Source organism: Haliaeetus albicilla, chromosome 3 (assembly GCF_947461875.1).
Source record: "Haliaeetus albicilla chromosome 3, bHalAlb1.1, whole genome shotgun sequence".
Classification (NCBI taxonomy): domain Eukaryota; kingdom Metazoa; phylum Chordata; class Aves; order Accipitriformes; family Accipitridae; genus Haliaeetus; species Haliaeetus albicilla.
This window is the reverse complement of record NC_091485.1, coordinates 4,854,798-4,867,665: the sequence shown is the minus strand read 5'-3', so window position 1 is coordinate 4,867,665 and position 12,868 is coordinate 4,854,798. Positions and strand designations below refer to the sequence as shown.

The 12,868-nt window shown below is 42.1% G+C and overlaps 1 protein-coding gene across 1 annotated transcript; it reads left to right on the top strand.

The window, feature by feature from the left end:
- Positions 1-1,062: 1,062 nt before the first annotated feature.
- FRRS1L (ferric chelate reductase 1 like) lies at positions 1,063-9,664 on the top strand. Its single transcript, XM_069778717.1, has 5 exons — positions 1,063-1,709; positions 3,433-3,517; positions 4,000-4,138; positions 7,358-7,604; positions 8,073-9,664. The coding sequence occupies exons 1-5, from the start codon at positions 1,490-1,492 to the stop codon at positions 8,243-8,245; spliced, it is 864 nt and encodes a 287-aa protein (XP_069634818.1). The 5' UTR covers positions 1,063-1,489; the 3' UTR covers positions 8,246-9,664.
- The last annotated feature ends 3,204 nt before the right edge of the window (positions 9,665-12,868 follow it).

Sequence of the window (12,868 nt, the reverse complement as noted above, 5' to 3'; positions counted from 1 at the left end):
AGGCATCACAACCCTCAGCTAGCTATTTCAAAAAGGAGGCGGGGGGCCTTCATCAGAGTTGATTATTGCCAGAAAGAATAAGCTGCAGCCTTATTTTCCTGTTAGCCTGATTTATAAGCATTTTTCTATTGCCATTTGTTTGCTTGTTTTCCACTGGCCTGGTAAAGTTTGCCAAGCTCAGCGAGGTGGGAAGAAGGGACTCATTATTTTGCACTTGAGCTTGGTGTTGCTGTCCCATAACTTTTTCCATACGCTACCGTGGAACATGTTGAATTTGCACGCGATCGAAATCGCTTTTGCAACTTATTTTTCGCCTCTGTGTGGCTGTTCCTCTCTCTGCAGTCAGAGATAGCATGCTAATCCACTGGTCTAAAGCATGGGGACGTGAATTAACGTCCTCCACTCGATGCAGCTGGGCACACTCCGGTATTACAAGCAACCGCTCGGCCCAAGGGAATGAACTGATCCCGAACGCAGCCTAGGTCTCGGGCAGTCTCAGTGCCCCATCAAAAAGTAACTCGGTTCAGTCATCGATACTAAAAGAGAAAAGATTTAAATTGAGGGTTATTTCAATCTTCAGAATGTCGCCGACCGCTGCGTCTTCTTCTCTCTCCCTCCCTCCCCCCTGATGTTTTGCTGAATTTCCTTCCAGACTCTCAGAGGAGGGAGTGTAACCATACATAGCAATATAAAAAAGGAATTATAGTTATAACCAGAAGACGGCAACGCAAACCCAAGAAAAGAGCCGCCTGGGCGAACGCGGGGGATGAAATGCCATCGCTCCACCACCAACCCGCGGGTACCACGGCACGGCGAGACCGCGACCGTCTCCGTAACGCCTAGCTGCGAGCCCGGCGTCGGTTCCAAGAGCCCAAGCAAATTTTTTTTGGGGGGGGGATAAGCAGGGCTTTCGTTCCGTTCTGCCAGTTTTTCAGCGTATTTGCATCGCTGCGGTTACATGGCGTACAATACAAAGCAAGAACACGCGATCCGACAGCCAGCGCTCGCTGGTGTGGTTTGTTTTTTTGGTTTTTTTACCTGAGACGAGGGCTAAGTCGCATGGTGCCTTCAGTCCCACCTCAGAAAGTCATCGAAAATAGACAAAAATAAATAAATATATATATATATATACACGAGGGGTGAGCTTGCCCGGCAATTAGCGACCAGGATTAATCACGTCCTCTTGAAGCCCACACGCTGAGAGGTTTTGGCGAACCGAGGCCGGGGAGGGCTCAGCGCTGACAGGGTTTTTTGCCCGTGACCGGGCTGGGGGCCGCCGCCGCCGCCGCCTCCCCGCACCTTTTCCCGCCCAAAACCCGCTCCCACACGCCGTCCCCTCGCCCACCCCCGCAGTCCCTCCGCGCACCGCCCTCCCTCCCTCCCCGGGGCCGCCTCCCCTCGCTCCGCCGCCGGCCGCGGCGGCGCAGGAGCCCGCGGGCGACGGCGTAAGGAAGCGCGTTCGGCCGCCGCCCGCCCGGCCGCCGCCGCCATGTCGGTGCGGAGCCGCGGCGCTTGGCGGCGGCGGCTGCTGGCGCTGCTGGCGCTGCTGCTGGCGGGCTCCGCCGCCAGCCCGGCGGAGGAAGGCGGCGGGCGGCGGGAAGCGGCGGGCGGCGGGGAGCACGGCGAAGAAGCGGCGCGGCCTCACCACGATTCTTCGTACGGCACCTTCGCCAGCGAGTTTTACGACCTGCGCTACCTCTCCGAGGAGGGTGCGGTCAAAGGGGGGCCGCCGGCGGGGAGCGGGGTCCGCCGCGGAGGGAAGGGAGGGCCGGTGGGCTGCGGAGGCGGCGTTGTTCAGCACGAAGGCCAGCGCCCGCCGCCATTTTCCGCGGGCCTGGCCTCCTTCTCCTCAGGGGGCCGGCAGCGGAGGGGAGCCCCGGGTGCCCTGCGCCACGGGCGGGTTCTCCCGCAGGGCTGCGGCGTAGCGGTAACCCCCTCCGGGCGTCTTCAACCGGGCGGGGGGCCCGGGCAGCCCGCGCCGGGAGGCAGAGACGGAGCCTGGGGGGGCGGCCGGGAGGGCTCCGGGGGTCCGGGCTTCGTCCCGGCGGGCGGTGGGTCGCCTTGCGATGGTGCAAAGCCGCTGGGGAAAAGCTTGCCGGGGTGCTGAGTTAAAAGGAGTGCTGGGTTTGGGGGGGGGGGGTTCGAAATGCCGTGTGATGTCCTGAGTGGTGAGAAACGTAGCGGTCGTGGGGTTTGGGGTGGGTTCGTTTGGGGTTTTTTTTGAATCTATGAACGGCAGAATGTTAGAACTCCAATTTTGTGGCTAGGCTGCATTGACGACCGGTTGTTTGATGCAGTCAAAAAAAAAAAGGAAGAAGTGAGAAGATGGGATGTCCCGCAACACTCTTTCAGTGATGCTCTGCCACAGGCTGCTGTGAATTTTGCCAACTAAATACGTTCATGCCGGGTAATTTACCCAGGCCCCCGATACGGTCAATGGGGGCTGTAATTTGCAGTTTACAGCATACTTTCTCTCTCTGTTGGCATTGTCAGAAACTGGGGGAAGCAAATTGGGGCTCCCAAATGCTAAAGCTGTGTAGGTTAAATGTCTGTTTGCAGATGCTGTAACTAGCTGGAGTGTTTGTTTCCTACTCAATGAAACACTCTCAGAGGACTTCCTAGTTTCACAACTAGCACTTTGCGTTTCAGTTGGCTAAGTAAAAGAACATCCTATTAAAATACCTGTGGTCAGGCAACAGACACAAACTTCTACAAGCCGAGACAGAAAAGGTCTGTTTGCAAATGCTCGCACTTTCTCTTCGGTGTACTATCGTACAGCAGACAGGGGATTGCTCGGAATCATGACTTTCATTGTCTGGCTCTTCTGGGTCTTCCTTCACAAGTGATTGCAGGTCATGCCTGCAGGCAATGCCCTGTTTTGATACTCTCTTACCTTTTATTGCCATGTGTGTTTTATTTTACTTCTTAATGGAGGGTGTATTATAAGGGCCTTTCGGTATCCACTCCTACAGCTCTGAACCTGGTGCCCTGCATTTATACTTAATACTGTCATTTATGGCGAAGGAGTCAGATTTAGTTCCCTTACGGACTTCCTGAGGGGACTAAGAATGCGCACAAAGAGTGCAGTGAGCGGAGATCCCTAATTGTTAGTTGACTGCACTACTCCGTGTTCCTGCTGCCTTAAGTTAACTTTTGCCCTCGGTGTAGCAAAGCCATCCACTGGCATCCTTCTCCCTTCTTGACAAATGTAGGAAACCTGAGAAAATTTTTGTTTTCAGTTATCGGTGTTACTTTGATATCTGGATCCAGGACCATCTGAGCAAGGGATTGTGTACGTGACAAAGTAGTCCCTCATCTGAACAGCTCGGTTATCAGCAGACAAAGTAAATGCTATTGGAACCCTTTCTCTTTAGTATTACTGCTTTTTATTCCTTGTATTTTACTTAGTAATGATTTATTCTGATCATACAGGTTACCCTTTCCCTACTGCTCCTCCTGTGGATCCATTCGCAAAAATAAGAGTGGATGACTGTGGAAAAACCAAGGGATGCTTCAGGTCAGTCTGAGATAAGAGCACAGATACCTTTATGTTTGCAAATGCTGACTGATTATATTGGAGACTATATTCATTGTAATAAATGTTCATTATTTAAGAACATACTTTGTAGTTATGGACTATACTATTTGAGGAAACTAGATTATTTAAGGATATACATCATAGTTCTGGACCTACAGCTATTTCATGATTCTTGTATTTTCATGAAGCACTTTTACAAAAGCAGGGCTAGGAAGGTCAAGAGAGTAACACTGTGTGTAATTAATTGCTTGCCGTACTGTTTAAATGCTATACATTCTTACACTGAAAGAGTAATAATTGCTAACACTTAATTAGTGGTACTTTGTGTATAGCATATTATATTATGTTTTACTGCCATTATACCAAAATGCGTTCTTTTAGTTTTTTTCTTGCAGAAACGTAATGAAGTTCCATAGCAGGAAATTGTGAGGAAAAGTTACATGTATTCCAATTCCATTTAGGTACGGTAAACCTGGATGCAATGCAGAGACTTGTGACTACTTTCTAAGTTACCGTAGAATAGGAGCCGATGTTGAATTTGAGTTGAGTGCCGATACTGATGGCTGGGTGGCAGTGGGATTCTCCTCAGACAAGAAAATGGTAAGACATGTACAGTTCCTCATGTTGACAGTATGCACACTTTTACAGGCTAGGATATGAATCGTTTATATTTGTTCTGTCAGAAACAGAGCATATAAGGAGAAACTGACTTGCTGAAAACACAGCACCATTCGGTAGCCACCTTGGAGGCAGAAGCCAGGCCCGCTGCCTCCCAGAAAAACTGCCTCATCCTTCCTAACAAGTCCTTTCCCTTCCTCTCTGAGCATTAAAACAGTATTTTGGTTCAGCTCTGAATGTCTGAACGTTACTAGCTTTTTGCCCTCAGGGATAAGCCAATTCACATGGAAATGTCCTGTTGTGCTTTATGTCAGTGTTACTTGGCCAAAAGGCACATCAGAAACTAAATAGCAAATAATTTTATTCTTCAGTAAATCAGCTGACTTTCAGTGATATAAATATGTCTTTCATGGTTAAACTTTGGAAATCTTTTTGTTTCTTTCATACTCGTGTGCTGTTCCAGGGAAGCCACAAATGTGTGACAAAATGACTCCTGCTATTTTAAACATACATACTCTAGCAAGCAGTATTGTTAAAATTTCTTCTTCTCTCTCTCCTGGATTTTATTGGGTTTGGTTTAATGCTTATCCCTGTACTTACTTTCTCATTCAAAAGCTTCACTTTTCATTGTGTTTCAATAAGCAAAACAGGAGCATGTACTCTGCGAAGTTTAAAAAAACCTGAGCAATAGACGACTTTTATGCAAAGATGTTTTGTCTGTGGTCCTTGATAAAATGTTTAGGATTAAAATGCAGTTCATAATGTAGGTATTCGTATACAGAAACACGCCTGAGTATATAAAACAATACTGAGCCTATGTCCTAATCACAAGCCAGAGGACAGGACTCTTTCTTGTACAGCTGTAAGCAGTAGCCTGAAAAAAAATACAGAATTTAGATGTCCTGGGCTAGGACCCACAAAAATGAACAGAAAGACTCACACTGACCCAACAATGTTTTTATCAGACCCAAAATGAGAAATAGAAAGAAAATGTGAGGGCAGGTGCTTTTCAGTCATTACTATATATGTTTTAATATGACACTGTAAATAAACACAATAAAGGTAGAAGCCTTTGTGTCCTAAAGAACAGCTCACATCACAAGAAACAGTTCATCTTTTTAATGTTGTGAGGAACAGTTTTACAGCCAGATTTTGGGCAGAGTTTAGATGCCTAGAAATGCATGTACTCAGCGGGATTTTCAAAGCAGATCAGCACCATTTAAGTATTTGGCCCCAAGCTATCAAAGATCATGGTACCAGTTTGTAACTCTGATATACTGGCAGTAGGTCCCAGGGTCCCACTGCCTGCAATTCATCAGCCACTTGGAAACCAGGCGTTACCTTTCATCCCAGGCACACCAAGCAGCATGTTAAGTCTCAGCTTCTGGTAAGAAGAATAAAGTAAGTGTAAAGTAAAAGGATTCGCTTCCAAATTTGCTGTGTAGGTGATCTAATGCCCATCAGTCAGCTGGACTAAACCAGCTAGCATCTGTCTTCCTCTCTTGTTCTCCTGCTGACTTCATCCTTTTTCTTAACTTCCAGGATGTTTTGGTGTCCTGGGATGTGCAGGCTCTAACGGTAAAATGGCTCCGGGTCAAAACAGCTTAGCTGTGAGAAGCGGGCTGTGCTTTGGAGGCCCTAATCAAAATGGTGTGGCCTGGATAGCTACAGAAGTTCAGGAGAAAAAAAACTATTTTGTGTCCTCAATAGATTTTTTTTTTTAACTCCTGTGACCTATTTCTTTGTCTCGAATAACATGCTTTTCCACTTGCAGGCTTTTGTGCCTAGGCAGGATTTGGTAATGTCATTCTGTTAATTGAGATTCAGAATGCTTTTTTTCTTTCCTTTTAATTTTTTTCTATGAGAAAACAGCTTTATTTTTGCCTCTTTGTACTTAAGAATGAGGGATTTGTGCTCAGATGTATAAAAGTTAAACTTGGAAAATAAGTCATGGAGAGCAAGGATAGGCTCAAGACAGAAGCTGGAAAGGTTGCCTGCAGCAGCACCGAGGTGCAGAAACTGTTCAAGCATGTGTTTTTACCTAGTTGTCCCCTTTTTCCCACACTTCTGGCACATCTTTTACAAATCCACATAGCAATGTTCCTGGAGAGCTGAAATGCACCCTTTTTCTCTCCTTTCCCTATAATAAAGAACTGAGAGATGATCGTGCTAGCAAGCATCACGTCTATCATCAGCACGACATATCAGAAAGATTAGTATTGGAGAAGTGGGGCCTGTATTTAATATGGCTCTGTGTTTCATACCACCTGTGGCAGTGGTGTTCAGTAAAATGCCATTCATCCAATTTGCACAGCATTTTAATGGTTCTTGATACTAAAGCTTCTATGAGATAGTACTCCTAAAATTAATGCTAATCCCTGAGTGATGCAGTGCTCTACCACTTTGGCAGTGACCTGGAGGAATAGTTCTAGCACCTGCTTTAATATTTCTACAAATGACCTCTACAAGCAGTTGTCTCACACTTCCTTCTGTCCGTTGTTTCTTTGCTTGATTGGAATGCTTGGCAGCTGTTTATGCTGTGTGAAGCAGCACATACTGATTACTTTTTTTCCTTGTATCTTACGGTGTTCTGTATTCTCTTACTACACGCTGAACAGTTTTAATTTTCTCTTAAGAGATACAAGAAGTGGTGTTCCCTTAAGTGAACGTGAGAAGAGATAGAAAAGACAGACTGCAATTTATGCTATTATTTTCCCGTATTTAGTAGATTCATCTCCTCTATTTTACTAAATTATATTGGTTTTCTGTCCATGATTTGATGCAGTGGGTTTTGTACACATCAGGGATTCAAGACTGCCAGTTTTTATGAAGCAGTGTCCCAGAACTTCACAAATTACAAAAGAAAACAGCCTTCCACTGATCAATTAATTATGTGATGTCAGGGTGATATCATGTCTTACAAATATGTTATATCTGTTAGGTAAAATAACTCTTGGAAAGATCCAAAAGAGAATTCAGAGTTAGTAAGGGTAAGTAAATATTACTATCCACTTTGTGCTTTTCAATCTGATTGAAGACACATGGTTAGGGGAACAAATATTTGTGTATATATAACTTTGAAAGAAGGAATGAGAGCCTGAGGTCTTGATTAGTTTTTAATAATTAAAATTATATACCTAAATGAGGAAATGCTTTGTGACACTTTTGTTTTTCTTCTACCAATATGCTTTTACGGTGTAGGGAGGAGATGATGTCATGGCTTGTGTTCATGATGATAACGGAAGAGTCCGAATACAGCACTTCTATAATGTCGGTCAGTGGGCTAAAGAAATCCAGAGAAATCCTGCTAGAGATGAAGAAGGGGTTTTTGAAAACAATCGTGTAACATGTCGATTCAAGCGTCCTGTATATGTTCCCCGAGAGGAAACCATCGTAGATCTGCACTTGAGTTGGTACTATCTGTTTGCTTGGGGTCCAGCAATTCAGGGTAAGTTGATTTCTGTGTTACTGACAGAACTGAGGTGCCAAAATGGATAAATGTCTTTCAATTACATTAGTCTTACTAGAGCCCCCTTTTTTTCTAATGAACTAAAATTCTGTCAGTGTGAGGCTTAAAAACAGATAAAAAGGAAGACAAGCTAAATAACAGAGTCCTATATGTCTTGTTTTCTCAGCTACATCGTTTTTACTCCCACTCCCCAAAGCTGAATTTAGAAGAACTTCATAACTAGAAGTTCTGATTTCCTTTGAAGGATGTTTATTGTTTACTTGAATTTCATTTTTCTTATTTGGAAGTTTAATTTCAGAAAGCAGAGAAATCACCTTACTCACTGACAGTGTAATATTACATGCTCCTGTAGGTTTGAAAATTACTCAGCTGTCTACCTGTTTCTTTGGTAGACTTATAGAAAAAAATGCATCTGACGTTATTTCTTTCTGCCCTTACCTGTTAAAGGTTCTATAACTCGTCATGATATAGACTCACCACCCGTATCAGAGCGTGTTGTCAGTATTTACAAGTATGAAGATATTTTCATGCCATCGGCTGCCTATCAAACCTTCTCTTCTCCATTCTGCTTACTCCTCATTGTTGCACTGACCTTCTATTTATTGATGGGAACCCCATGACCGATGGAAGATAGCAAGAATTTGTCAGTGGAAGTTTCTCAGGATGGACGGCTATATGGATGGACGATGCGTTTTTCTATTGGAATTTATATCACACCACCATCCTCATCTAGCTGCTTTTGAACATAGTTAGCTTCTCAGGAGAATGAAATAACCATCTCCTTTGAGTGGTAGAGTGGTGACAAATCATTTAAGAATAATCACTGAACACATAGGAGAATATTTTCAGTGTTGTGACTACTTGCTTAAAGAAAAGGAGACTTTTGTAAAATCAATGTGTGTGCGTGTGTGTGTGTTTGGGAGGGGTGTCTGTCAGTATGTGTGTTTAGGCGAATTTAGTGATGGACACCTTATCAAATAACAAAATTGCCTTCCAAATTGCTCCCAAAAAGCAAATTTGGGAAAACATTATAATGCTGTTTGGTACTTCTGGAGCAGACAGCACAACTCCAAGTGCAGTTTCTGAACTTAAGATCCGGATACCGACACAGCAGTATAAAACCTGCCCTTCAGTAATGGACAGTTCTCCCTAATTATTTTTTTTTTATATTTCTCAAGGTTTACTTGCTCTGGTACTTTCCAAAACTAAACTTGCATAATCAAGCATTAATGTCGGTTGTTTGGTTTTTTTTCAATGGAAAAGAGGTGATGAATGTCTTTCTTTATAATAGTAGAGTTTCAACAACCTTCTTGAAAGAAATGGCTATTTCTTTTATGAGTGAGATATCAAGTTATTTAAACAAGGGGAGGGGAGAATACAGTAATGTAAATTCTCCATACATAGGAAAAACAAGCGTAAAACATACAGAATATAGAAGTTCCAACAAGCCATAGGACGTCCTCCCAATAGATTAAATCAATTCTTCTCTTTTTATGAAAAAACCAGTAATTTTGGTGACATGTAAATACATTTTTAAGCAGTTGTGTAGTAGTATGAAGTAGTCTGTTTTTCTGTGTTGTATGCCTGTATATCCTGTTCATGTTAAAGGTGAATATGGGCAGCTGGTGTTAACTTACAAAGACATGGAAATATAATTGAGATTATTTGTAAGGAAAGATAGGGATCAATAAGCAGAGCAGTATCTTTAGTTTCATCAAACCACTACTAAAATGTAGTTACTGTGGAAAAAGATGAGCTAAAGAGGAAATACACTAGATTGTTTTTATCACCAAAAATACTACAAAGCTAAATATCACAGAAATGGAAAGTGTCAAAATGTATTTATGAGCCACAGAATATTACGAAAAACTGAGTTCTTGTGGACAATTTCTGTTCTTCGCGTAATAGGAAGTGTATGACACATGGCTACATGGAGCAGTCAAATGTGCTTAGATAAGGTTGCTCATTCACTTCCCAACTTGCATTAAAATTCCATTTGAATGGAATTAAAATTTAAATTGTGCCAAAGTTCTATCTAATGCGGTATGCTTGAGGACTCTGTAACATAGGATCTGGTAACGTATGTGATGGACCTCCTTTCTGTTCTTGTTGCTGCACAGAGCGTAAAAAGATTAACTAGCTTTGCTGGGTTTGCATCGTTATTCACAGACTGAAGTTTGTAGACTAATTTTTCATAGGCTTGGCATTCTTCAAACCTGTGCTTAAAGTATATGAATTATGAAATATATGAATGAAATATGAATATATGAAAATGAATCTGAACGTTCCATCGCAAACACTTTATCCCTGTTTCAAAAGAAAGATTGTGTAGTAATATATATTTTCATTGATGTCTTTAAGGATTCGTTCACTTAAAGTTACTGGACTAGAGTTCAGGACGTGGGGGGAAGAGAAATTCAGAATGAAGTGAACTTTAAAAGTGCATATAGTAGCTTTATTTCCTATAAATTATTTCTCTCAAGTTGGATAGCCCACTCATCATCTGATGAAATATATAGTGGAGACCACCCAATAAGGAAGATCTGCTTTGGTCCACCATGGCTGTAAAATTTAGTTTTAAGATTGGCTGAAGCAGATGGCTGAAGCCTGGATAATGAGTTTTATATTCAGCAACCAGGTGAAGTGAAGAAATCATTAGGGCAAATTCCTTCTCCTTTGTGCTAATTTGTAGGCAACTGAGATAGTGCAGTTCCTTCCCAGAGATCACAGCTATTTAAAGTAGCCTCAGGGTTGCTTTAGTTTATGGCCTTGTATTTACTATTTTAGTTTCAGGCATTTACCTGATTACCCACTAAAGGGCTAACCTAATAGTTGAAAGGTACTGAAGTAGGATAGAAACCCATTTTGGGTCCTCTTTTCTTCTTTAATACAGTGCTGGGTTTAGGATAGGCTGGCTGGACCGGAGCACAGAGGTACGTTAAAGACAACTAATAATACCAAGGCAAATGTGCAACACCCATAGAGCTGCTTCCCACTTACATGGAGTCTGACATGTTTAAAGTTCAGGCTCTACAGCAAATTCAGAGCAGAGGCACAGCTGCTTAAGGCTATGTCTGCTGCAAAGTACAAACTGCTTCAGTCTTCAGCTGTACCCATGTTCTCAATTAGGGTAAAAAAAGTACTTTTTTTCTTCCTTTTTCAGTTTACTTGTCAGTGTGCTGTATAGTGTTTTTGTCACTGTATTTTTCTCTTGTTGAAGTATTAGCAGAAACATTCACTTCTATTAAAAATTTCACCCAAGCTTCTAAGTACTTAATTAGCACTAATTAAGTATTTCTAATCAAAGGGGTGGAAATAAAAGGCCGCAAGAAGCAGCAAAACAACCTATTTCAACTGAGGGTTGAGTTTAGTACAGAGTTTGTCTGAGAGTTGCTCTTCAGAGTGGGAAAAGCAGGAATATGAGATTCAAGTTGACAAACAAAGAAGGTACAAGTGTTTAGAAATTACTAGTTATGAAGAAATATGAGAAGAAAAAGACTATTAGAGAAATGAAAAGGCTTTACCTCTGTGGTGTTTAACTTTGTATAATACTTGGCAAGTCTTAACATTTGAGTGTAGTAACTTGTCATGGAAGGCATTTTGGTTTTCGTTTGGTTTGGTTTTTTTAATGTTGAAAAGCAGGATTGATCCCTGTTACATGAAGTTACTACAAAGTAACTTTCTTCAAAGTAAATTTTAAGTGATTATGGCATTTCAAATAGTTTTTGGATTTTTCTAATTAACAGGTACCAACACAAAGTAGAGGAAAAGGTCTCCTTTGGAAAAGGAGGCAGACACTTCTTTCTCCAAATCAAATTATTCTTAGTTTCTTTATGGTGACTACTAGCAAGCAGCTGTTAAAGAATACCTTTCCAAAGTGCTTTTATTTTGAGAATTACCCGCTGCAGGATGACCTAATACAGAGGCACAGAGTTTAGAAAGTGCATGTTTAGAGTATGGCTTCCTTTGGAAACTCAACTCTGGTTATTAGTTAGGAAGATAGGACTGACAAAGACTATAAGGCATTAATTAACATGCTTGAATATGTTCTTTCCGTGCAGAACAAAAGTCACTTGTGACCATTGCTTGTTACGTTAACCATGTTATCACCCTCTGCTCGCTCTGTCCGTCTTATCTAGAATGTTTTATACCTAAATTTTATAAGTTAGTTGGAAGAGAAATCAGCTGCTTATATTTGTGACAGTGCCTATCGCAAAGGGACCTTTTTTTTTGACTGTAGTGTCTGACTGCTACCCTGCTACAAATAATAAGCTAGGCCTGAAATGTCATTGATAATAAGTAGGATAGGAAAGAGAGAAAGATAAGTGGAGAGGACAGACTTTCAGAAAGTAATTTTTTTTTTCGCTGGAATCAAATAACTATTTTTATGTATATGTGAGATACTTTTAAATGCTAATTGATTCCTCCCCCAAAAAGCCTAGCTGATTTGATAATGTCATTGGATACAGGGTGATGCTTTCTTCAGAATTCTATTATTATAAGGGAAATACTCTGGTTTTGAAAAAGAACATATTGATGAGAAAAAATTGAAATCCCTCTGTGGCCTTCTTGTCCTTCTTGATTGGTTCTGCAATACTTGGATAGCAAGAAAATAAACACTTGTGGCCTCCCTAATCTGAGGAACCCCCACATTGCGTTAAAAGTTGTCAAAGCTGTGTTTGGCACTGATTTTTCCAGTCTTCAACGTAGGGATTAAGAGAATGACTGGAGCATGGTGTACATCACCAAATCCCTGAAATATGTATATCTTCTTTTGCCAAACTGTGGATGGTGTTCTTACTGTGAGTGTTTTATGTCTAGTCTTCCTCAGAAAAGTACCATGCTCCTTGTCAGTAGCCTATGTCCTGTCGCTGTTTCCACAGATGCCTTATGCTATTTAGGGAGGTGATCCTGAGAAGTCTTAGCCCAGCTGTGAAGAGGAGTTAGTGGGTAAGGAGGACTGACACATAGCTGTCTTCATGATTATCCGGGTTAGAAATCTGTGTCATTGATGATACTCCAGTTATCTGTAAGTAAATGACTGCTATAAGTTTAAGGGAAGATACAGGTCTGCCTATCTTTTTTGCCTGTCTTCTCCTTACTTTCCCATCCATCCAGTGCATCAGACGTTTATAAAGAAGGAAATTATTCTCCTTTTAGGGAATAGACCTTCTGTCTGGTCTTTCTGATCCCTTCAGTGTCCACTGGAAGTTTGCACCATGCTATACTCTAGAAGCAGAATT